Here is a 27,212-nt window from a genome sequence, read left to right on the forward strand (position 1 = left end):
ATGGTGAAATGGGACAGGTGCCTAGACACTGATGAAGAGCATGTGAATTTTGCTAGAAGAGATCAACTGAACAGAGCTCACAGTGAGGAGGGAGAGGAACCAGATGGACCCCTGAACTTTGAGCTTGATGTTTGCCACCAGAATCCAGAATACAAGTCCCCAGCTCCCCTTCCACAAGCCCAGGTCAAACCGATCACCAGCTGGGAAGCAGGATGGAATGTAACAAATGCCATTCAGGTAACCTTTTACTTGCCCACTCATTACAATCATCATTTGAAAAACCTGGTCATCACTTAGCCTGCTTTATTTTACTTAATTGTACCATCATTTTGCAATATTCTAAAAGGTTTCTATGAATTTATTACTAACATATTTCAACTTTTCTGCATAAGATTAGTACTCTGAAAAAATAAAATTGAAAAGGGGAAAAAAAGATAGATATGTTAGAAATAGTTTAAAAAACATTTAAAGTAGGTGAAAATGAAAAGGTGGTGATTGCACCCATTTTGGAAGTGCAGACATTATCTTTAATAAGTATATTTGAATTCAGTGACAGATATGTTTGATAGAAGTGTGAGGTAAACATCTAATAAAAAGAGGATAGCAAGAGCCAGACTGACGTCAGACATAAATTTACCAACACGTAAGTTAGACTAGGTATAAATTGGAGCATGAAGCACAAGATGTGTAATAATGCTTGTCAATGCTAAAGAAAATAGTCAGATTGAAAAGACTGAAAGCATTTGGTCCCAGCATTCTGTGTCAAATTTGAATATCTTTCTGAATCTTTAAATTTAGCATTAAATGTTTCAGATTCTTTTTCTCACTTTTCAAGATTCATTTCCTTACATAATTCTATCATTACCACTAACTTGCTGTCTGAAATGGTAAGAAGAAAGCAGTATACACAGACATATCTAGACCCAGTAACTTTTTATGGCACTTTAGTTATAGAAAAATAATCCTTCCAATGTCACACAAGTCTATGAATATGCCAATGAACATTTGTTTATGTATCCAGTTCATCCCTCCGCTCTGCAAAGAAGTAGGGAAAGGACATATTTCTAACCCTGCTGTATTTTCAAACATGAGCACCACTACATGAGAGCCAGTGCAATAACATCTAGGGCACAGTAACATATCACACTCATAAAGTGTTCAGCTGTGAATAAAAGCGTTAAGTCCTAAAATACCCCAACTACATTCGAGTAAAACATTTTCTCTTCAGTCTCCCTGAGCAGCATCTAGTCAGGACAGGAGTCTGGGATGAGAGCCCATTGCCGTCTCTGTGAGTTTTGCCTTTGGTTTCACGGAAGCCAAGATTTCATTCTGGAAGTCAATTTTTGTCAATATTTGCTGTATGACCTTTTGGCAAGTCACCATCTCTCTCACCCATTGTTTTCCTTTCTGAAAAATACATCAAAGCGCCTAAAAATTCCTGAATGTCATTATGTACACAATTACTATTAATTATTAATATTATACCTTCCAGTTACAAAATAGACGGATAACACAGTCTAAAAACACTATCAAATATGCAGTTGCCTCTTTAAAAACAGTACAAATTTAAGCTAAATTATCCAATCAGATCAGTAACTATGGTCGTAGTCAAAACTCTCAATATGCTGAGTGTTGCACACTGCTGTTGGATCTCATTTGTCAAATATTTTAGAAAACAGCATTAAAAGAGCAATTGGCTACAGCTGTATTGAGCTTTCCTCCTAAGGCAGGCTGAGAATGGCAAAGCCTGGGAGCTGCAGTTTTGTTAATAGTACAACCGAAGTGTCCTAACCACACATTGTGAAACTGCATTTGTGAGCATATATGTGAATCTATGTACACACGTGTGTATTTCTCCCATTTCCCAATACCTTGGCATTTGGTTTAGGAACCAGGAGGTAGTAGAGAAAGCAAAGAGGAAAGGCAGGAGGGGAAGAGAGAGGGGTGAATATCGAACGGGCATCTATCAGTTAAAAATAACAATTTGAAGAAATTTCTATGAATAGCTTTGAAGAGAAAGTCAGAGTTGTGAACAGAATGATTAAAACAATCCAAACATTCTTGACTGGTGCAATCTATGCTAGAATGACAGTTGGTTTTGCCCTACCCAGAGGAAAGGGCAGAAGCGTTTTGCATGGCAATTAGAGGTAAACATTTCAGCAGAATTCTGAAGTGTTCTAAACAGTTAATCCAGTGAATACTGTTAGTCTAAAAGTGAAATTATTTCACAATCCAGATTTCTTATAGGAATGATTAAATCTTTGGTCTCTGAAATGAAACACAAGGGGTTTCTTACAGTGTTTTAAATGCAAATATTTTCAAACAAACAGGTAGAGATTTTTATTTTGGTTTGAACTTCAACTGAAAAAATGTGCACTTTTGGTGACGATATTGTATATGTAAATGATTGCTTCAGACGTTTAAAGTTTCCAGGGAAACATGCTTCGTATTCCAGCACTGCACAGGCAAATGAAAACCCGTATCCAGTTAATCTAGGTAAGGACAGAGCCCGTAAAGCTGAGTTAACTCAAAAGGGAAAATGAACAGCATCATGCATTTGTTTGTATATAGCAGTGAAAGGCCAAAAAAATTTGTACTGACTTGTACAGTAGTGCTGTATAGGCAAGGAAAGCAACAGCCACAAGGAAGAAGGTAGTTAAATTCTAATGGTACAGCAGAACCAAATTTCGCAGCAGAACCAAAGGACAATAAAGTCTATTTATTTGTCAGCCACATGTAGGAGGATTGTTGCAAACAGTATGGAGAATGTTTGTCCAACAAAGAGAAAGCCAAAGTAAAAGAAAAGGGCACTCACTCTATAGTATCACAAAGGGGTACAAGACAACCAATAGAGAACAACCGAGAGAGAAAGGGAAGGAGTGAAATAATGGCAATAAGTGAGTAATGTTCATGTCAGAATAACTGTAATTTACACCATTGTAAGTCTATCTCCACTTAGGTCTCAGGAGCACAAACAAGTTTGACAGTGCAAAAAAGTTAGCCACTTTACCAGGCAGCTCCAAGGTGCTTTCAGTATTATGATGCTTGTACAATCTTTAAAATACAGTGTAATATAAGCGCATGATTCTTCCCTGGGTGTTTGGTAAAACATGATGTATCAATGCACACTGAATGTGCTGTTTGATTCAATGCATCTGATACCTAATGTAGCCCTTTTTTTTTCCCTATCTTTTGCAGAGATTAGGTTGGACAAAGATTAGAAATACCTCTGGCAGAGGCAATTTTCCTGTTGGATGGTTAGGATAACACAATAGGGTTCTTGTTTATTGTGAGTGCTTCTGGGAATAACAATAATGCAATTAGTATTATTAATAATTATTTACATTTTTTCCAATAATAAATTAATAAATATTATAGTAGTGATCATAAATATGCTCATTATATTCTGTATATTGTACATTAGCTTAAAAAAGGCTCAACACTTCAATAATCATCCTTTTTAAAAATGGAAGTGTATATCTGTATATCCTTCATGGTGTGCCATTATAGATACATTTCCATATTGGGTTACAATTTGGCTCATTTTTATTTACGTAACTCTAAAAGATTCACGTGAGAATATCACATAGTTAATATTTATTTTTCTATGATGTTTCCTCTGAGATACCTGTCTTCATCTCCCTAATACAGACTGAATCTTTAGAGTGCTTACTGAATATCAACAAATCCCAAAGACTTAAGTGGAAAACACAGTGACGCTGAGAAATAGAATTAGCAGATATGACCCTAAAGATATAAAGGCAAACGTCTTTTTAAGTGTCTAAACATGCCTCCCATTAAGCTTTACTGACACCATATTTAAGCATTTTCTAAATATAAATATGTACATGTTTGTGTGATTAGAAAGCTAACTGTTTTCACCATCAGGTCATTAGATGTACCACAATACAGATCTTCTCATCCTCAACCTTAAATAATTTAGTCACATTTAACTAAATAAGCACTTAGATCTTAATTGCAGTGCTTGATCTTAAGTATTTATTTTCCAGGCTTGAGAACAAAGGTCAATCCTTTCTGGTGCCCAAAGCAGTAACTTCCTTGAATTATACATTGAAGCTAAAGTCATACTCTGAACTAAATTATAGATGTCTGAGGGAAACAAACTGCTGCATCTCATATCAAGAGGTGGTACTGAGAATTAGGGTGAGATGCCCAATGCTGATATCTAACCTAGGACCAGCGAGTAATTCTAGTTTCCAAATGCAGCTAGTCAAAAAACGACAATGCGAAGTAAAATTCCAAGCCTGTAAGACCATTGTGGTGCACATAAAAATGCCAATTAATATCATTTTAGCTGAAATGCATCTATAATACTGGCCAAAACTATTTTTCATAGGTTTGCAACCAGACACCCGTATAGCCACAACTGGAGATCCAAAAAAGTCTAGAGCCTGGTGAAAGCCATCTGTAACTTTCTGTTTTCACTAGGATAGAATGCTACCATTATGCAATGAAATTGATAAAAGATGTATTTTTGGTAATAAGATGCTTGTGCCCTGGTTTTCTTTTCGAATTTTCTCGAGGGAAAAAAAGATTCTGGACATACATTACTAATTCGTATAACCTTTTATCTCAGCTCAGACCCTGCAGTAGATTTCTTTAGTTTTGTGCGGATATTCATATAGCACAGAGAAGGCTGCATACAGGATATATATTCTCTCTATTCCAAACCCTACTTTTTATCACAAAAGCTTTTTATAAAAACTGTGTTATCCTACAACAATGAAATTATATCTACTTCACAGAAATCTTTTTATTTGACATGTAAGCACTGTGGAGTGGACTGATTTTTAGTTAACTAACTGCCATTCCCATAAATCTCATTAGAGAATGCACTATATCAGTCTACTTTTCCCTTGGTCAGCTGCAAACACTAAAACTGTTACAAAGCCGGAACTCCTAAAGATAGAGAGGTGGCTCATCTATAGTTGTTTCTTGTTCCAGGAAGAATTATTTGGATTGTTCTCATGGGATTTAAGTTGCTGTTTTGTAGGTTTTGCATTTTATGTTGTTTGTCACGTCATCTGGGCAATGAACAGATGGAGGGAGCATTGAATGGATTTACATCAGCATATTCTACTGTAACTATTATGGAAATGTTAGGAGTGGCAAGTCAGTTTTCCATAGCTCCTCTGTGTCAGATTTGCCAGCAAGTAGGAGCTGTGATACAACATAACTACTCCACAAATTATTCCCTGGACGTACAGACAGTCCCAACATATGGCCAATGAGTTCAGAAAGGACCATACTAGCTCTTGAAGCATCCCAGAAACAAGTATATGGGTTACACAAGTAATGGATCAAAGTACTGCAATTCTTGCAGCCTTCTGACTAAAAATTACATATTAAAAATCTTTAGAAGTTAAAGCAGTCCTTAGATTATACTTGCATGCACCATGGGCCCAAAATTATATTTCCTATTAGATGAGTTGCAAGCGAGTTACAGGAGGTGTCTCTCTCCGTCTCCTTCATAAATGACTCCAATAGCCTCAATAGTTTGACTATGAGTGATATACAATGGTCTACAATTTATGACGTTGACATGTTTTAAGCTAATTAACATATCAGAAAATTATCTCGTATGAGATGAGAGGGAGGCATTCTAAAGTATAACACAACCATGGAATTTAACATGCAACCTCAGCCTTAAATCTAAATATTTCAATTACACTGGGTGTAAGGTAGATACATTTAAAAATATTTATTCTTAACCTAACTGATTTTTACCTGAGCTTTACTGATATAGCTGTCTAATATTACATCCTTTTTATAATAGTAGCCAGAAACGCTGCTGTGCTGTCCTGGTTTCAGCTAGGATAGAGTTTATTTTCTTCCTAGTAGCTGCTGTGTTTTGGATTTATTATGAGAATAATGTTGATAACGCATACTGTTTTGGTTGTTGCTAAGTAATGCTTATATGAAGTCAAGGTCTTTTTCAGCTTCCCATAGAAGCTGAAAGGGAGCATAGACAGGACCAAGGTGGCCAAAGGAATACTGCGTACTATAGATGTCACACTCAGTATATAAATGGGGCTTGGCTCGGGTGCAGGAATCTGCGATCGCTGCTCAGGACAGGCTGGGCAACCAATCATCGGGTGGTGAGCAATTGTATTGTATCACTCCTTTTGCATATTCTTTTACCATTATTATTTTTTTATGCTGTTACTGTTCTCTTAAACTGTCTTTATCTCAACCCACAAGGTGCTTTTTTCCTTTTCCTCCCTCTTTTCCCTATCCTGCAGGGTGGGGCGGCAGGGCGGGGAAGGGAAATGAGGGAGAGTGAATGAATGCCTGTGTGGTCCTAGTTGCCAGTCAGGGTTAAACCACAACGTGTGCTTAAAGAAATCTGAATAATTCTGTTCAGAACCTCAAATTATAACCTTACATTTCAAGAAATTTCATTTATTTGACACTTGATTTTTAGCAATGTCAATTATCTATCATTTCCAACAACTGTAGTGGAAACTCTTCTTGGCTAGTACTTTTGAAATCTGTATATTCCAGCATCTAAATTTCAAAGCCACCATATTATCTTGCAGGTTATTCTTAGAAACAGTAGCTAACTCATAGTATACTTATCCTGGGGTTGATGTCCAGTTTGTCACAGTCTGTTCAGGAAAGTCTTGTGGAATTTGCAAGTGCCTGTTGTAAATGGGGACTTCTTGTTGATTGTTCGCTTGTTGTGTAAGTTTGAAAATCTTTTTGTCTGGAAACTCTACTACTACTAATCTTTCAGAACAGTGATTTTATAGGTGTGAGGCTATAGTTATCCTACATGAGCTGGTATTAGTTGAAATTTGGTGCACGTAAAAGGACAAAGGAACTAGCGAGTACGGGTATGGTGGTGTGCTGGGTTAGCCTTGGCTAATAGCTGCGCTCCCACCCAGCGGCTCGCTCACTCCTGCCCCTTAGCTGGGCAGCAGGGAGCAAATAGAACAGGAGTGAGAAAGCTCACGGGTCGAGGTAAAGACAGGGACATCACTTGCCAGTTACTGTAGTGGGCAAAACAGACTTGATTTGGTGAAAATTAACTGCTAATTAATATATATATATGTTTGATTACTGCATCTGGTATTGGGAAATAAAAAGGCAAACATTAAGTAACACCCAGCCTCCCCTCTTTCCTGTGCTCAGCTTCAGTCCTTCACTCCTATGGTCCCCTTCCTACTCTCTGTGGCGTTTTTGGCCCTTCCTTACACAGGCTTTCCCTGAGGCGCCGCCATCTTGTCTGGAGGGCTCAGCCAGGCCCTGCGGTGGGCGGGTTGGAGCCGGCTGGAACCTGCTGTGTCCAGCTCGGGGCAGCCCCGGTCGTGCCTCAGAGGGGCTGACCCTGCAGCCCCCTGGCTACCAGTACCAGCACTTGGGCATGGACACCCGCTACAAGTAGTAATGAATCATAGAATCATAGAATGGTTCGGGTTAGAAGGGACCTTAGAGAACATCTAGTTCCAGCCCCCCTGCCATGGGCAGGGGCACCTCCCACTAGACCAGGCTGCTCAAAGCCCCATCCAGCCTGGCCTTGAACACTTCCAGGGATGGGGCATCCACAGCTTCTCTGGGCAACCTGTTCCACTGCCTCACCACCCTCACAGTAAAGAATTTCTTCCTAATATCTAATTTAAATCTCCCCTTTTTCAGTTTAAAACTGTTACCCCTCGTCCTATCGCTCCACTCCCTGATAAAGAGTCATAGAATCATACAATGCACATTGAACTTGCTGGTACTTACCCTACCTGCTGCATTCCAGTGTGAAACGGCATTTTTGTCACTACCCGGTGTGTGTTTGAGGACAGAGAAGAGGAAAAGTGCACAGACACAGCCAAGTACTTGGGCACTGATTTTCAACCACCTTTCTAACACGTTTGCCAGTAAAGGCTATGAACAAAGTTTTTGTGGTCAAAGGTAAACCTGGCCTCCCTGGGGGCCCTCCCGCTTGCTTCCTCCTGTCCTTCTCCGCCTGCCCCACAGCGAGAGGGAGCTCCCCGTAGGTCTGAGGGGGTCAGAGCAGGGGACCGGCACCTAGGGCCTGGTGTGGGGTTTGGCCGAGGAGCTGGCAGAGGCCAGCTCAACTCTTCTCCTTACAGCGGTGCTTTCTAGCCAGTAATAACATGAACCTTTACATTAATTGGTATTTGTGTGTTGCTTTGGCATGCTGCCAAATCTGACTTGCCAACAAGTCCCACCCTTAGTGGGGACATCAATATTTCTGCTATTTTATATCTCAGTCAGCTTAAGTACAGTTACATGAATGAAGGGAAAGCACATTTCCACCCGAGCTTTAAACGCTGCCATTCTTCAAAGGCCAACTACGATCAGCAGTGTTGCTAGAGCTTAATAGACAACCTGCTGAGTGGCACGGGTGGGACTTACATCCGCATTTACATATATTTGCAAAAAAAGTCTGTCAGTTTGTGTTTCTCACATGACATATATAAAATAAATAGTATGTGTAAGTAACACTCTGGAAGCCTGAACATTGCGCCTGTGCCACCCAGACCTCTTTTTCTTTCATTTCATCATTAGGAAACCTTCAAGCCACTCAGGAGATGACCCACTCTGGGGCTGTTAATACCTTAAAAAAAGCTTTTGCATTGGTAGGTTCATAGCTACAAGCACACACATACTACACCATTCCACTTGTATTTTTCATTGCAAGAATTTTTCATAAGGAAAAGTGTTACATGAATTAATACGCGGGGTCATGATCAACTTCCTCTGCTCTACACTGCTGTCCATAACCAGGCACACAACAGATGCTGGTGATCTCTCCTGAAGCTCTGCCTCCTGCCTTCCTCCCTGAAGTCATCACCTGCAGCAGACTCAGGCTCTCAGGGCTGCTAGAGGCACTGCTGATAGACACCACATGCCTTACCGTCTGTGGGAGTGTGTGATGGTAGCAGAGTGTGCTTTCCTGGGCCAGTTCAAGTTCACATCTTATTTAGATCCCCCTGCTGCCCACATAAAATATTGGTCTGTCCGTTCAGCAGTCAGTAGAAGCAGCTAAACAGAGCTCCTTGCCTCCATCCAGCATCTGCCCATACCAACCTTGCTTCACTGTCTGTGAATACCTTTGTCCTTCCTGCCATGCAGGCCTATCGTCTGGCATCATCTTTCAGTCAGGCCTCCTTCTAAATCCTCACACTCAGCTTATGTTCAGCTTCTGCTTATTTTTATTCTTATTTTATTCATCACTAATACATACTCTGATTTACCAATCCACAAGGCTAAAACTCTTATCTGAGCGCCAATAATTCCTCATCTAGGTCACAGTAGCGCACTCTTTCCTGACCTTGCCAAGCTCGCCTCATGCACACCCACCTGGAAAACTGATGCGGTTCCGTACCACAGGTGTCCACCAGCTTTTGCAAACACCTCTTCAACCATCAAATCAAATGTAAGGTACTCGTCTTTTCTTTAACAATCTACCATTTATCTTTCTGTATCTATTGACTCTGATCTCTGATCTTCCAGTTACAATTACCATTGTCAATTTGTTAAATATTTAAACAAGCATTCCTATGAACTTATAGGAGGATATTTATTTGCACTCCTCTGATCCTCTTACAAATGTCCTTTTGCTGAAAATTTCACAGTTATACGGTGTGTTGAAACCGCCATTTCCTCTCTTGACTTAGTTCTATATTGACATGGTTTCCTTGACTCCTCTTTCTGTTTGTATTTGTTTCCTGTTATCTTACGCCTAGATTTTAAATTATTTGGAGAAAAGACCATCTTTTTGTACAATGGGATTCCGATCAAGGACTTCCAGGTGCTCCAATAATGAAAACAATTTTGAAAGTAAGACTCATAATGTTTGCTATTTTACAGAAACTCTTTACAAAATAATGATTGTTTAAATGTTGCCTGTGATAAATCAGCTTGACACTTGATTCAATTTCCTCTCTTTTTTTCTGTATAGAATGGATTCTCTTTGCTATTGAGATGCACTGTAGGGGCTGACACAAGACAAATCAGCAGACAAATGTGATAAGAGTACCTTTAGAATAGTCTGCCATTAAAATGGGCATTCCATCTTAAAAATCCACGTAGTCCACAAAGAGAATAACAGAACCATGACATCAAAGGTAGATAGATAGTAGTGTTATGAAAATGATACCCTTTGAAGTAGTGTATGTTACTAAACAGGAAAAAGTAACTGTCAGTTCCTTGAAAGCAATGATCACTTTATTTCATAGAAGAACGCAATGCACCACAACTTGTTGCAGAACAAGGATCTCTGGCTCCCTCAGGTGAAGGGAATAGCTGATATACTTTCCCACTACGCTAAACTCAAATTAATCTACCGTGCTTTGTGGTCTCATCAGTCCCTGCGAGGGGATTTTTTTTAACAAGCTGAATGAAAACAGATGGTATAATTTCTCCTTTTCTAATTCATGGCAGGTCACATGGTATTTAAAAAGACTATTATTAGGCAATTTTGAATTTCCATATCTGTTATATCTGCTTACTTTGTTGTGATATTATCTTTGACTATTACCTTTGAAAACAAAGCCCAAACTACCTGTTATAATTATCTACTAGCCTTCTGTGGCTACATCATTTGCTTCTCTATAGCACATGTCACTGACCAGCTATCACTGGTGGAAAATATTCTTCTTAAAAATGTTCTTTCTGTCCCTACTCTTAAACTTACGAGGCGTGTAACCTCAGTGAAATTGCTTTAATAAACTGTATTTAGACTTATAACTCCTCCCAAGATAACATTCTTCACAAGACAGCAAGAATGTAGTGATAGGCAGCAGAAAGTAAAATATTTTGTCAGATAGCATTTCTTTCCTGTTTCTTAGAAACTTCCTTCACTTCCATCAGAAAATTTTCAGAAGGGAGATCGTTTTTTCATAAGAAGAAAGAGTGAGCCTTATGGTTCATCAAGGAATAAAGGTTGACAAGCTCAACATTTGCAGGTGTGTATGAGAATTTAGTGCTGAAAGTAAGGGACATCTGAATTATTATAATGTACTGATACTGAAATAGTAATGTTTCTGTATTAGACTTTCCAAACGGTAAAGCTCCTTTCACACAATCTGTAGATGGTTAAGCTACAGTTTACTTCAATGTGTATAATTCCTGACAGCAGGAAATTCACTGAAATGGCACAAGCTCTGTCTGAATGAGCAAATGGAGCTATTTGAGAAAATAAAAAGCCCTAAACACTGATTACACACAGTACTGAAGATGATATATTGTAACCTAGTTTTAGCACAGTAAGCTGTATAATACATTTTGCCCCTAAAGCTAAATAAAAGAAAATGACTTCTATTTGCATCTATTCTCCCTCTTCTCCCCACACACACCATGTTTCTTGGAAGGCGATGTTTCTCTGTATTCTTGGCCAGTGGCATTAGTTTTGCCATATGTACAATACTGTGTTCACTAAATAGCTAACAAAACAAAAAAAAAATCAAATTTAATATTTGCTGCTCAAAAATGTAAACATATGAGTCAAAGTGAGGAAACATTCACTTCAACTCATACACCATACTTTGCTATACATTTCAATTTCTCTCAGTACATTTTCTGAATTGACACAAATAACAGCACCACAGATTATGTTTCGTAGGTCCCTAGAGCAAACATTTTTGGCTGGTTTATGTTATCATAAACTGTAGCAATGGTAGCTACAGTTTTTGCCTTTACTTTACCTGGATATTTCCATTCATGATAGGGTTTTTTTATTGCTCAGTTTTCCCCTCTAGAAACATGTTTGATTCAGGCTGGTTTCTCTCTAATAAGCAGAGGTTTTTTTCCAGTTTTAAAACCCAATCTAGTTTGATTCTTTCAAACTAAATCTGTGTATTTCAGAAACTAGGAATAGTTGTACTGAAGCCTGAAGAAATGTAAATATGGGTATAAGAATTATATGATGCAAGATATATTATTTTTCTTTTATAAGAAAGTTATTTATATTTATAAAAAGTTATCTTATTTTTTCTTTCATAATGACTGTTAATTCCCTCATTTTACTGTTTGTATCATATTTAGAAGTTGGCACTGAGGTCTATTCTATCTTACTACATTTTAAAGCCATTCTCTTGTCTCGTTGTCTGCATGATTTCTGCAACTCCAAATGACATCTCCCCAGCCACCTTTCCTTAAGGGACTTAAAAATCTTCTTCTAAGCTTTAATTGGGATCTGGAGTTTAAAATGAGTTCTCCACTCCTGCTCTTGTTGCTTTTGCTTGCCTGCTGGCTTTTTTCACTTTTGCTGGAAAGCCAGCTGCTCTCAGAGCTCTTACTTTTGTACTTTTTATTGTTGTCATCTCAAGTTAAAAATAAAATACCTGCACAAAACTGCAGGCTTCCCTCTGCTCCTTGGATGGGATTTCAGAGATTCTCCTATCTCCTAAATTGTGAGGAGCTGCCATTCCGCCCCTGAAGGTTTCCTTTCCTAATCAGAAAGGATAATCAGCTGCATAATTCATACCTTCCCTCTAGCCTTCTACTTATTCCTGTCTTATGCCTATAGTTAGATATTTCTCATATCAGTCATTTTTTCTCACAGCCTCTTGCCCATCATATTCTCCTACCCCTTATTGCTACCTCATATTGTTCATAACCTTCATAACCTTATGTTCTAGTGTTCTCCAGTTTACCTAAAGACACCTTTTTCCCCCTGTCCCTGCCTCCCTTGGTGCAGTCGTGTTCTCAACTTGTCCAGTTTCCTGCTCTTCCTTTGCTCTTCCCGGGTACCTCACAGTCTCATGGCCTTCGTAAAGGAATTCATCTCACTCTATAGATGACATAGAGAGATAGGCACTTCTGACTGAGATTCACAAATCCTAAAATAAGTGTCCTGCACTGCTGGAGTGAATAGTGCTCTGATGATCCTTATTTCTATCCATCCTTTCCAGACTAGCTTTACTTATTGCTGTATTTAGATAGGTGAAGTTAGGAATTGCATTCCTAATAAGTGTGCATCAAAGCAAGGTAGATTTGTCATATGAGTCTTTTCTGCTACTGTGTGTACTCATTCATTAAGTGTCTGTTTTAGACAGAAAATGTTGGTTGACATTAATCCAATTCATAGATGCTAAGAAGTGATCATTTCCTTGGGTACCAAAGAGAGTGAAAAAGTAGTCACTTTAATAACTTTAGTAATAGTCACTGAGTTTTCACCTAAAATCCATTAATTTCACCTCATAAATAAACTGGGATTTTGCCTAAAAGTTTGAATGTGAGAAATGAAAGTTATTTAGGAGAAAGGAACAGAAACTAAATGCAGTCTTAAAATAAATTTCTCAAATATGAAATCACTACAGCTCTCAACACTGAAGTATGGACGAAGGAGAGATCCAATAGAGCTGAGAAGTTTCCCTGCACTGCCAGAATGGCTCAGGTTAAGAAAAAAAATTTATTTATTTTTTTAGATATACACATGTTTACATAAATTACTTAAATAACTTTGTTTTAATAATGAAATAAGTGTTTCCACCTCTGTTCAGACAGTATTGGTATCTCAAAGTTAAGAATAAACCTGAGGTCTTAGTCAAAGGTTAGGAATAATCAAGGTCCCCAGTTTGTTCATGCAGAGTTCCTCAGCTGTTGTTTCCAGACAGCAGTCTCTCTCCAAGTCTTTCCAGTACTGCTGCAGAACAAGAAAACAGATTTTTAAAAAGAGGAAAATTAAAATAATTAAAAATAAATTAAAAAAAAACACCACCACAGAAAAGGAATATGACTTACTTTATAATTCCAGTACTTTTCTTTATGGGACAGTAGAGGTCAAGAACCACTGTGTCACAGTCTGTACAAACAGAATGAGAAATACCTTCTGAAGTAGTAATACTTCGAGTGTTTTACATCTAGAGACCTTAAAAAGACATCTTCGACATGCATTTTATATGTAATTTTCCTGGTTTCACAATGTATAACTATATTCAAAAGGAGAGCCTAAATACTTCGCTTTTATGCTGAGTTCTCAGGACACGCCAGAAAACTCAGTCACATTTCTTTTCTGATCTCTAGTTTTTCTCTTTATTATTAATTGTACACTGTTGGGAGTGTTTGTCTAATCTACTTGAAATTTGGGGAATTATTCTACTTTGTTGAATTTTAAGAATGATGTCATCTTTTATGGCATTATAGGAGAGAAACACTTCCATTACGGGAATTCATTTGCAACCTCAACATGCAATCTGTGCATGATGAAATATCAGCAGAAAAATCAGTTGCTGCTTCTTTTATCCTAAAGGTTGAAGCCTCCAGGGCTGCCACTGAAGTTTAACTGAGGTTAAGAGAGGAAAAGCAGTAGAGATTTGTTGTCTATGTCCAGCCTAATTGTAAAACAGCATCTTTTCTCACGTATTCCAGAAAAATATACTATGATACTCCGTATCAGTTTACTGATTCCTAGGGACCAAAAATAATGGTATACCACTATTTACGTCCTTCATCCAGACTATTAACTGTGTTCTCTCCAGGCAATGCTGTAAGACAAATTTCCCCTTTATATGCTGAGCTCTGGGAGTCATTATAGTTTGAGTAAGAGTCCACCTAAAATTGGTGGTTGGATCTGTGCCGAGGAAAGAACAGGATAGTATTAGCCACTGGAGGATTCGGTCACCTTTTATTCTGCATGCAGTCATGACAAGTCCTATGCCAGCTTTCAGAAAATATAACCCAGGTTCCAGAAGATGTAACCTGGCTTCCTTTTCACCTCTCAGAGGTGCATAAGGTTTGTTCCAGTGCAAAGTTCTTTGTAGTACGGGTTTGGTTTTTTTCCATTCCCTCTTCAGCCTTACTTGTTAAAAGCAACAGGAACTGTGGCTTGTCCCATACAGGCAGCATTCAAGAAAAACTCCTAACAAGCCAAGTGCAAGTGCTTTCTCCCAGCCTGAGCTTGAACTTTCTATGCACTTTAACTCTTCTTTTTGTTATGTCAGTGCATGCTCAAATAAAGTTATTTGGCTCCCTATTGCTTGCTTTGCTTCTAGTCTCCCAAAGTCCCCTCTCTGCCTCCCCTGAAGCTCTTTTGACCACATTTTCAGGGAAACTCCCTCATGTGTTCCTGTACTGGATGTTTTGAGTACTTGCCTGCCTTCAGGTGAAAACCTGAAAATCCGTGATGACCCATAATGTGAGAAATAAGTAAGCAGCCAGTTAATCCATGTTGCTCGCCACTGCTAACTTTCAAAATAATGTGTGGTTTGGTTTTGACTGTCTTATTTTTTTTATCTTTTTCCTCCCCACTGTAATAAACGCATAATAAAAGCCCTCATTCTTTTACCAAAGCCTGCTTTCTCCTTTGGGACCATGTAAAAGAATATATTTTCTTAAAAGGTAATTTGCTTGGGAGAATGACTTTGTGTGACTCAATGCATTCTTGCAGACAGCTCTGAATTTATACAAACTATCATTTTGCATCAAACCATGCAGAATGAAGCACCGAGCATATTATTTCAGTTTTAGAACAAATATTTAAACCAATAGCAAAGCCAATGGGATCAGCTGTCACGCTCAAAAGCAGCAATTCCATTTTTGTTGAGACATTTTCTTTCTTCTGTTCCCTTTTCTAGTCTTTAGGAGATTCTTAAGACTAATCTGGTCACTAAAAGAAGAACAAAATCAGTGGCTTCTGTCAGTCAAACGAACACATACATTTTGCAGTGTGGACCACGTGGCTTCCTTACTTGCTTATCTTATCACAGCACCTCCTGAGCAGTCTATCTGCCTTATCATCTGCTTATGGGACCTGAAGGATTGACAGAACAACACTTCTAAAATTTCTCTCAGTATATAAGGTGATTGCAGGCATTAATCACAGGATAAACACCTTAGCCACTTTCCTCCCTGCAGCTAAAACAGGCTGGCATTGGCAGAGAGAAAGAATAAGAAAAATCAGGAAAAACAAGATTGCTGGGGTCTAATTCAACCATCCCTGAAGTTAAAGGAAGATTTTTCACAGACATTAAGGAGACGGATCTGCCGCTAAGGTCATACAGGCCATGGACAATATTTGAAGTTTTCCACAGAACAGCTTGTAGCATTTTTTAATTCAAACTTAGCTGAGCTGTGAACAAACTGTGAAGCAAGTGGGAAAGCAGATGAATTCTTTTCCTGGTGTCTGTAAAGCAGTGCCAGGAGCCTGGGTAACCAGCTAGGGAACTGGAAATTCTTACCGCTGAAAAGAAATTTGATATAACTGATATTGCAAATACACGGTGGGATGATTTATGCAACTGGAATTTAAAAATAATTAGATAAAATATGTTTGCGAAAAAAGAGTAGGTAAGAAGTGAGGGTGGCACTCTATGCTAGAGAGATGATTATCTGTGTTAGAGCTATTGTCTGGAAAGGAAATTTGTTTTGTTCTTGGAGACTTCATTTTTAAAGACCTATGTTGGAGGTTGTACGCAGCCTGTAGTAAAACATCATTAAAGCTTCTAAAAATGATAGATGATAATTATCTAACAGAAAAGGTATTGAAACTAACATGAGGTAATTCTATTTTGAGCCTCATTATGTTCCATAAAGATGAACAGATCAGTGGATCTAATTAAATTAATTATTTGAAAACAGAGGACAGTAATATATAAACTTGGTACTTCAAAAGAGTGAATTTTACAAACCTGGAGAAAATTATGAGAGATAATTGTTTAGGAAGAATACAGACAGCAAATTGTGAAAGCAATTTGAAAGTTGTTTAACAAGAATTTATGAGATGTCCAGAAGCCACATCTCATAATTAAGAAATAGTACGCCTATGTGTTAAAACTCTTCCAACTTCAGGTGTGAAGTGAATGTATCAATTAAAAAAAATAACAAAAGGGAGAAAGGGAGGGTGAGAGTAATCATTGTAAATTATAAATTATGAAGTGTAGCAAAGAGATACAAGAACCCAAAGACACCAGGAAAAAGTGTATCTCCAAGGAATTAGGACAGTAAGAAGGCAATTTTTAGGAATTAGGGAAAAAAGGGTTAGGTTTAGTGTAAAAATTTGATACAGAAATACTAGTTGTGGCATAAATTAAGTGTGAATGGAAGTATGTGTCCATATATGTGACTGTGTATGCTTGTCTAAAAACACCAGGAGAAACAGCAGGACAAAGTTAAAAGGGAAGGTACACATTAGCTGCTACAGAGCACCATATATGTGATTTCATTCAAATGGAGAAGCAGAAAAACTGACCTGTAGGTAAGCGTTAAGGGAATGAAGTAGATGACAGTATCTATAAAACATGCAGGTAAGGAAAGCAACAGTACTGTGAAATTCAGGAATTTTGTCTAATATTTATGGGGGATGAGGCAAAGTAATGAGGCAAAAAATCCCAAACTGCACCCTTTTCAGAAGAATACAAAAGGCAAACCCAAAATCTGTTTGTCATCACTAGTCAAGATGAACACCAGAGATAATGAGCACTTGACTGCCGGCATCCCTCATCCTTCTTGGTGCATGCAAGTGATCCTGGCAAAGCCACTAGGACACACACACACCAGTGCAGTTGAGTATGCGGATGTGAGAGTGCGAAAAATCAGCTTATAAATTTTCTACTGTAAGATCACCTCCCTCTTCTCTACATTCTCTCGCTGAATTTTGCTACACTGATTTCCTACATTAGCAGTAGAGGGAGGTTCTAAAATTGTTCTTAACTCTGAAAAAACCTGCAACTGTTCATAAGTAATCTCTATAGAGAATCAGGAGGATGTGCTCATAGCACGGGAGAACAGTGGGCCATTTTGTAATTTTTCAGGATGAGCATCATGCCATTCTGCATACTACACTTAAAAGCTAACTCTCAGAGTTTCTAAGCTGCGTGTCTACACTCCATTGGGTATATATTCTCTTACCCAGCAAGAAAAACAGGCGGCTCCGAGAGGAAATTCATCTCAGCTCTGCTAATGACCTCTTAAGATAGGTGTGAGTTACAAACTGAGGTGCCTATTTTTTCCAAGCTTAGACTTGGACAATTAACTACTAGATAACTACAGTTACTATTTAAAATGGATGTTAAGATGTATCTCATTAATATTTTGAAAGCACAATGCCCAGCAAGTTTGGGAGACATAACAAAAGATACATCTGACCTGATAATACTCTTATTCAAATGCTATTACATGTGGAATTTTCAGGAGATTGTGGATATCATTCCAATATTTAAAAAGCCAGTTAAATTATGACTAGTGAAACCTGGCAACAATTCTGAGAAAAAGAATGTAATTGTTAATACACATTTTAATTGATACAGAATAAAAAGCTAGGAATATAATTTTTGTCAATCATTATAGTTTTGGAGAAAGAGTCCCCGCAGTCCTTGTTAAACACACTTGATATAATTATTTTATGAAATTGTAATATAGGCAGTGAAAGATAAATAATATATTTAGACTTTTAAAAGGAATTTTGACACATTAATACACAACATTCTGGTTTAAAAATTAGTCAACAATAGAATACATCTTATCACATCTGATACTTCTAATCACAGTGGTGGCTGAGAAAAGAAAAAGGTCAGCAAGCAAGTAGCTTTGTTATTATGGCATGACATTAAGGGATTTGCTATATTTTTAAATTTAGTGCCAATAAAGTTGTATCTTCATATAAATATCACAGCAACACAGACTGGCATTTGTTCAGGACAACAAATGCTGAACAACATAATTAAATATTTTGTGGAAGTGTAGCGAAAAGCAGGGTTCTTGAATTTATCTCCCTACTCTTCCAAGAAGATCCATGAAGGATGCTTTCCCGTACAGTTTCTATGCCTAATGCGTGCTCATGCAGGGAATCAAATACATAGTTGAAAAATAGTTAGGCTTAAATGAACTATTCCAGTGGAGTAATTACAGATGGTGAGAAAGGAAATCAGAGCTAATTCAGCAGTCTGGCATATTAGCATGTACTCTGCATATAGGAGAGCTGTACTAACTGAATAATTTTCAGTTAATTTTTTCCTAATTTCTTAATTTATTTTTCCATCTGATTAAGTCTTAAGGCAAACTCCTTTTTCTCTCTCTTTTTTTAGCATTGCTTTTTGCTCCATTTTATTTCATTGTCTTTTGGCATGTCTCAGCTCTGACCATGATTTGATCTTCTTTACTTTTTAATTGCCTTTCTATCTATCTGCTTTATTTTTCCAAGTGACATATTTCAGGTTAGAACAGCCTCTGAATTTTACCTGGGACTAAAAAGTCTTAAAACTGAAGATTAAGGAATTTTGCTATATTCACAGAGTGCTTGACTGTGCTCATTTATGCATTTTTCTAAACACATTTTATTCCTTGGGGAGGTGCTTGCCCTGACATGAAGTAGTGTCAAATAGTAGTATGATAGCAGAAGGACCATTTTTTGCATTCTACACTAATCCAGGCATCTAATATTTTTAAATAAGCAGCCAGCCTTGCTGGTGTGGGAAACACTCCCATGTAGTTCAAATATTGCAGGCAAACCATCGACAAAAGCAAAAATGTTTTAATGTGCAGATGTAATTTGGAAATCCTGATCTGCTGGTTTTGTATTGTAGGTAGATTGGTAATTTCTGGTGGTAGCTGTCATACCTGGTTGCTTCCACTTGGGGGTATTCTGACAAGGCTGATAAATAGCTTCTCGCTGAGGCTGACCTTTCCTTCCATGTCCTTTCCACTCTTGTCCTTGCCATTTCTTTGAAGGCTGATCACCTTATTCTGCTTTCTAGAGACCCAGCTGCCAATGGCTAAGTCTGCTCTGGATGTTTGATGAGAACCTCCACCCAGGCACGCGTATTCACTCATTGACAACGAACAGTCCGCTTCCACCCTTAGTCTAGGGTGAAAACACCCAGGTCTTGCAAACATCTTGGGAGACAAGGGAAGATGCAGCCTGCTGGGCAAGCTTGGGCCCCTCCTTAAACAGGGTGGATGGAGTGACGGCAAATAACACAACCACTCACACTGAGCCATGACAGAGGACTGTTTCAAAAACTCCATCTCCCCTGTATCCAACTGTGTGAGTGCTTTTTCCCTGTGCTATTCTATTTTGTAAACAGATACCTTAAACCAGCGTATTTAGAGCTAACGTTGGCTTGGCACTGAACAGTTGAAAATAAAGTGCTCAGACAGGAACACTTCCCAAACAGAACACTAAAACTAAGAGCTGGGAGACAATTTAAGAAACAATTCCTTTTGCCACTCATTTTTAATTGATGCCTCACAGCTAAGGCTTTCTGTGCCATAATTTGGTCATGAGAAGACAGGATCAGAAGATTCAATAAGAGCAAGTGCTGGGGCCAGGCTGGACTGAACGTGCATTGACAAACAGTGTAACAGGCGTTCAGGAAATGGGCCTAACAGAAGGTATTGCTTTTGGACAGGTAAGAACAGAGTACCAAATCCAAAATGAGTTTTGAAGTCTGACAAAGGGTCTTTCATTCTTCAAGCTCTCATGGCCATCACTAACATTTTGGGCTATTTTGTAGAAATTTGACAATGTGCTGATATGTGAAACTTTTTTTTTTTTAATGGAAAAAACATTTCTGTCAAGGCATGAAAAGCACTGTCATTTCAACACATACATACTGTACCTGCATGTTCAGAGTTCTCCCATTTCTCGCTACTAGGCATGCTCTGTATCCAAAAAGCTGTAAAACCAGTTATGTTCACAATGTTTGCTTTCTATTATTAACTGAAAGCTGAAGGACACAAAAATGGTAAGTCCCTTATACAAATCTCACCAGTTTTTGTTTACAAACTCTGGGAAAAAGATGACAAAGACATGAGCTGAAAGGAAAACTTACAGTTTCCGAAGAAAGTTTAAATTTAGAAATTCTAAACTCACCGTGTGTGATTTGAAATTGGCAATCACCAATACATAATTTTAAGAAAGTATATACAGAGTGCAAAAATGGGTTTGTTTAATAACGTCTGAATTCAGAAGATTAAAAAAAAGAAAAAAAACAATAAAAAAACCCCTGCCTCTATCATACTGTGGTCTGTGTTAGCTACCAAATAAAATTATTTGATATAAAAAACAACAAGGAGATGTTAGAGGTTAGAATTATGTTATGCTCTGATCAAACTAACAATTAAGCAAGGAAAAGCAGGCACCTGTGGGGAAGACTGTGAATGTCTGTCTAATGTGATAACGTCTCTGAAAGACTTATGCTTTGGTTTAGGTTAAGGCTAGTCACATAAACGTTAATAGACTAAATTCAGCAGGGGAGAAACCATTGCGTGGGTAAGGCCTGTGCTGACATTTACCTGCAGTTTAATTATACAATGACCCTTTGGGTCAGCAGATATCATTTGAACTCCCAAATGCAGGTTAAGGGGCAAAATAATAATGCTGTGAGTACGGAACAAATTAGATAAGCTTGCTGCAAACTGCAAGGAACTGAGAAAATATCATTGTTCTTATGTTAATATGGAAGACGACTCCAGCTTTTATCTTCCTGATTTTTTCATGGACTTGGTTTATTTGGGATGCTTTTAAACTCAATCTGTTACGTGAATGTTCTCCAAGGATTGTTTTCATAGGAGTGAAAACACATTTTGTTCTTTAGGCAACTACCTAACTTGCCAGTCAGCCAAAACCGTGATTAAAATTGGCATGATACCAAAAGCTACTCTTATACATGTGCTACCTGCTGTCTGGATACAGCAAAATATCTAGTCTTTTTAAAAAAGTAGACTGTTAGATGGCATAAATGGTAGATTCCTGAACACTTCTGTGAAGTTCACGTACAAAAGAAATGCTAATTACACTGCAAGCTAATTGGGTCACAACACCCATATTAGAATGGAGCTGAGCCACTGGAGCAGGGAGGTTTGGATGACTAGAGTACCACAAGCTATGTAGTCAAATGTCCCAGCTCCTAAATGACATGGCACCCATGACTTACACAAAACCATTCCTTTAAATGAAGTCATTGAAAACAACCAAAAAAGGTATCTAGATGATAACTTTATTATTATATCAGTAATAATAACCGAGTTACGTCTATTTCAGTACATAAAGGCATAGACCTTTTTAATTGAAATGTACTAGGGCATGTGTTTAATAGGATTCTTCCAGCTCTAATTCAGCTGGAAGATGAAGATATCTGCACCTAGAGTGAAACCTGGTGAAACAGACAATGCTGCTCATTCCTACAAAGGGCACTCCATTTTTCTCATTGGCTTAGAGAAAAAATACTGCTATAATTTAAGGACTTCTAACATTTCTTCTCTGGTTGATTCTCATCCCACAATCTGCCCAAAAAGGAATGCTATATTGTGGCTGGAAGAAAAGGAGAATAATTTTTATACATTGAAGATTATTTAGTGTTTGAAAAATTGCCTCTCTTCAGAGCCCTCCTTATGGATCAGGCCTGGGAGTACTTGCATTGCTTAGAAATGTGTGTGTGTGGGGGGGCGGCTAAGTATAAACCCTACAAAGCTAAGACAAGCACCCACCTTCTTGATGAGCTCCAGCAGAGCTGGGCTCCTAGACTGCCCTCACGGAAACTGTCTACTGGGTATAAAACCTGAGGCAGTTGATAGAAAACACCAAAGGCATGCCTGACCTCCACATGGTTCCATGTTCACAATTGTGGATGGAAAAGTCTGAAATTAAGATTTAGACAGTTAAACTCACCTCTTCTGCTTTGGCTCCTGATGGCAGTCAGTGGCACTACCCAGTCAGAAAGTGAGAGAAGAGTGGCCCACCCCTTCTGTGGGGAGGCCTGTTTCTGTCGGGGATCCATGGGGTTTGCAGAGTAGATGGGGTTGTTCAGGTTCGGTCAGAAATAGAGTTTAGACAGGTTCGATGCAAATCAAGTCCTTCTGTCAGGCCAGAGTAGCAAACATCAGCAAAAATGCTCATATTTCATCGTGTTATCAGTGCTGTAAGAAATATTGAAGTAAAACATTCTGTAGAACTAGTTAACTGTATTGTTTTTCCTCTTTACATTTCTTCAGCCACCAAGAACAAAAACGCCTGACCAGTCTGACTAATGTGCATTTGACTAATTTCGGCTTTGTAGCATAAAAAGAGAAATGTCAGGGAAATATCTTTCCTAAATTGGATCTCTTTATGAATAACTATTGTTCAAGGGTTTTGTTGGTTTTGTGCTGATGGAAATTAAACCTCATAAAAGTGTAGTTTGTCCTTAAATATAGAAAAGACAGAAGGAAAAAGACAAAGAAATACACACAGTGTTCTGCGAAACGAAAATGCCACTTTTTTTTTGGTGGATAAAACAAGTGTAATTCTGTTCCTTTCAGAAACTGTTTAGGGAAAAGTATGTCTATATGTTTTACATGTATTTTTAAACACCAAAATAAGTTTGCACAGTCTAGAATCCCATCTGTGAGAAGAATGGCTTTAGCAGTGGACTTAACAAGAGCAAAGGCAGCGTGGGGCATACAGAAGCTGCAGAGGAAACAGAAGCAAAGTCTGATGCCGCTGTAACGACATTTTCTTTCCAGAGGTCTGCTAACAATTTTTAGACTGAAGACAATTGTCATTACTGGATCTATCTACAGCGCTATTTTTAATTTGAATGAAACTTGTACAGATGATGCTACAGTTGCTTAATTTTACTGATATTGAACCTGTTTCATTAATATGCATGTTGACTGAATAACTGCCTTCTAAAATGTGCTTCTAATCACATCAGCATTAAATATTAATTAGGAACCTGACTCTGTCATTCAATCACATTCTCTTTTTCCTAGCTTATCATTATGTGTGGGTCGATAGGAGCAGCTATTTTTGCTGATAAATTTATTTATCATAAATAAACACATTTCTCATGAGTTACTTGCTTAGCTGAATGGAGCTGTACGTTCACCATGCAGTTAGGTGAACGCAATGTTCAGTGGAGGGCAGGTTTAGGAGTGTGGCTTCTAGTAAACATTTTGCCTCAGGGATTTTGTGCTATCTTTTCTTTCTCTTTTTCCTTTTCAGGGAATATTTGTCCTAGGATTGCCATATGCTCTTCTCCACAGTGGATACAGTGGCCTGTTTCTTATTATCTTGGCTGCAGCATTATGCTGTTACACAGGCAAAATTCTAATCGCTTGCCTGTATGAAGAAAATGAAGATGGGCAGCTCATAAGAGTGAGAGACACTTATGAAGATATTGCAAATGCCTGCTGCAAAAAGCTGTCTCCCAAACTAGGTGGCATATTTGTCAATGTGACCCAAGTGATGGAACTGATCATGACATGTATTTTGTATGTGGTTGTTAGTGGGAACTTGCTGTCACATAGTTTTCCATATGTACCAGTGACTGAGAAAACGTGGTCTGTAATTGCATTTGTTACACTGCTGCCCTGTGTATTTATCAAGACTCTCAAAATTGTTTCCAAACTCAGCCAGCTTTGCTCCTTGGTCCATTTCATTATCATCCTTGTAGTCATGATTTACTGTCTCACACAAATACATCGGTGGTCCTGGGCAAAATTCAGACTCTCTGTTGAGTTTGAGGACTTCTTGGTCTCTGTAGGGGTGATCATTTTCAGTTACACTTCGCAAATATTTCTTCCCACACTTGAAGGTAACATGAAAAACCCAGGGGAATTTAGATGCATGCTGAATTGGACTCACTTTTTTGCTTGTGTCTTGAAAACAACCTTTGCGCTGACGGCATTCTTGACCTGGGGTGAAGAGACAAAGGAAGTTATTACTGACAACCTGCCATCGTTTCTTCAAACCCTAGTGAATTTGTGTCTCTTAACCAAGGCTCTTCTTTCTTACCCTTTACCCTTTTTTGCAGCCACAGAAATTGTGTATGCTTGTATTTCTAGAGGCAACCATTCCAATTACAGATCTCCACTATTCGCTCTGGGTGTAAGAGGCTCATTTCTCCTGTTAACTCTGCTGATGGCCATGTTCATACCACATTTTGCCCTGTTGATGGGTTTAACAGGCAGTGTAACAGGTGCTGCTATGACTTTTCTTCTTCCTTCTCTCTTTCACTTAAAACTTAAGTGGAAAAAACTATCCTTCTTAGAAAAATGTGCAGATATCACTGTTTTTATTTTGGGTTTCCTTTGTAGCATTGCAGGCATAGTTTGCTCAATAAAAGGGCTGCTTGAAGTATTCGGAGGAGCGTAAAAAGACTTCCTGAAAGCCAAAAAAGGCCCAAATCTTATAAATGCTTTTAGCCTGTTAGTATATAAGATATTTTGTTACTAGGTAAAATTAAGGATATGCTTAAATGTTTGCAGGGTCAGGGCTTTAACTGAAAAGTATGTGGCTCTAAGGAAATATTGGAAAATAACCTTTATTGCCAAAAAGTACAAAATTACCCGTATTGTAGATGTTGAGAGGAAAGAAGGTGTTTGAGATGGTTTAGCATGAAAATAGTTTTAAACCAGTCCTATATAGTTTTGCTCATACATGAGATGCACATCCTACAATGGTTACTGCAAGTGATTCCAATTTAACCAGAATTTCTCAAAGGGTTAGATACTATTCAGTCTCAAAGCTATCAGAGCTAGCTTACAGGATATGATAGAGGTTAAGAGAGCTACCGTTGCAAATGGATGAAATATGATTTCACATTATTGCCAGAATATGAACAGAACAAATCAGTGAATTTGGGTTTTGATGTAAGACAAGTCCTACTACTTGTTTTTTAAATGAGTCGGCAAAAAAAGAACTCAGTTTACAACCGCTTTGAAAGCCAGCTTTTATCATGAGGTCAAATGGGAATACAGAGTAAAACAGGCATTCTAACAGCTCACAGTCATGGAAAAGGGAATTTGTTCTGCAAGAAGCTATAGCCGCTGACTGCAGCTTTTCTGCAAGTCTAATTCCTGAGATTCATGCCTCTGCAATGGAGTTATTCTATTGGTTTGGTTACGAGAATTCTCACTCGTAGCATGAAAAAGTTAATATGCAGTTCACTCTCCCTCTTAGGCAGAAAAATTCTTTGATCTTTGTATTTTATCTGATGATACTAAAAGCTCAATGACGTAAATCAAGTTCAATAAACAGACACGCAGTTAACTTCCTGTACGACTTGCTAGATCTTTAGCTTTAAAAGATATTGGCTTAATAAAAAGATCAACATTGCAATGTATTTTACATTAGTGATAAAACATTATGACAAGAAGCAGTCTAATCAGAGTACTCTAATGAATACATATCATCTTATTGTACTAAATCTATGTTATATTAAGTAATTAAAGTAATTATTTGACAGAATAAAGTTTACATTTTCATTACGAACAATTTCACACAACTTCCTACTGCATCATATGAAAAAGTCTTTGCATGTCAACATAAGACTGGATTATAGAATAAAAAGCCTAGTAGTAATTGCTTAAATAAACCATTTTTCTATGTAGTATCGTAGCTTTAATGCTTCTGTCCTGCGTGAGCAACAGTGACCTCTCAAGGCTAATTTGCTGAATGATAAATAACATGCAATTAAACTTGAGAGGAGTTCGGGTGAGCCTTGTATGTCACCCTGTTCCTTTCTTTGTTTCCAAGTGTATGCTTGCTGTGTGGAATAGCGATGAAAGGTTTATTAAAACAAATTAATTTTGTAATTACAAAATTTCTAAGAAAACTGAGGAAATAACTAGTCTCTTCAAATTTGAATTACTTCCTTGGTACGCAGGGTCAAATTCTGCACTTGAATCCACAACAGTTTAATTTATTGATACTGAGATTTGTGCTGGAACAAATATGAGGTAGGTATTTTTAAGGAGTCTTTTCATTTTTATGTAGAATGTCAAAAATACATTACTCATTGAAGTACTTGAAAGCTTGTTATTACCCCTATGACACAGTCAGAAGGATATTATTACTTGGATGATGTCAATGAAAGGGTATCATTACTTCTTGCGTGGAGAAGTTTCACAGATAAACAAACATGCAGGAACAGTATTTGTTCTATTTATCCTATAGAAATCTCTGAGGACAGAGGGAGGCTGTCCAAAGACACTTGGAAAAATTCGTTCAGCTACTTTACTTAAAAACTCTCGACAAACAATTCACCATTTTTTCCTGTCTCCTACTTGTATTTAATGTGTTTTGTCTCTAACTCTTCAGAAATTCTTGGAATCGCCTCAGTGCATTTACTGTTGAGGAAACCTTGGAAACTGGATAAGCACTTTATTTGTACGGCAGTTTTAGGAATTCCCTGGCTCATCATCATAGTTTAAAACTGGCTTTAGTTGGACTTTTCTCCTCTCAGCCTTTTCAAGAAGCCAATGCCTTTTCCTTTCAAGTCAAAGATGGTCATTCCCTCCGCCCCCTGTCA

At 38.0% G+C, this 27,212-nt stretch overlaps 1 protein-coding gene across 1 annotated transcript; it reads left to right on the forward strand.

Annotated features, from left to right (window-relative positions):
• On the forward strand, positions 1-25,285 carry LOC141740540 (vesicular inhibitory amino acid transporter-like). The gene is made up of 3 exons (XM_074579365.1): positions 1-237; positions 23,903-25,050; positions 25,168-25,285. Exons 1-3 carry the CDS (start codon positions 1-3, stop codon positions 25,283-25,285), a joined length of 1,503 nt encoding a protein of 500 aa, XP_074435466.1.
• The last annotated feature ends 1,927 nt before the right edge of the window (positions 25,286-27,212 follow it).

Source organism: Larus michahellis, chromosome 3 (assembly GCF_964199755.1).
Source record: "Larus michahellis chromosome 3, bLarMic1.1, whole genome shotgun sequence".
In the NCBI taxonomy this organism is placed as follows: Eukaryota; Metazoa; Chordata; class Aves; order Charadriiformes; family Laridae; genus Larus; species Larus michahellis.

Coding starts and splice junctions, on each gene's coding strand:
- LOC141740540 (XM_074579365.1), top strand. CDS start 1: ATGGTGAAATGGGACAGGTGCCTAGACACTGATGAAGAGCATGTGAAT. Junction 238..23,902: donor ATGTAACAAATGCCATTCAG/GTAACCTTTTAC, acceptor TTTCCTTTTCAG/GGAATATTTGTCCTAGGATT. Junction 25,051..25,167: donor CTTGAAGTATTCGGAGGAGC/GTAAAAAGACTT, acceptor AAATGTTTGCAG/GGTCAGGGCTTTAACTGAAA.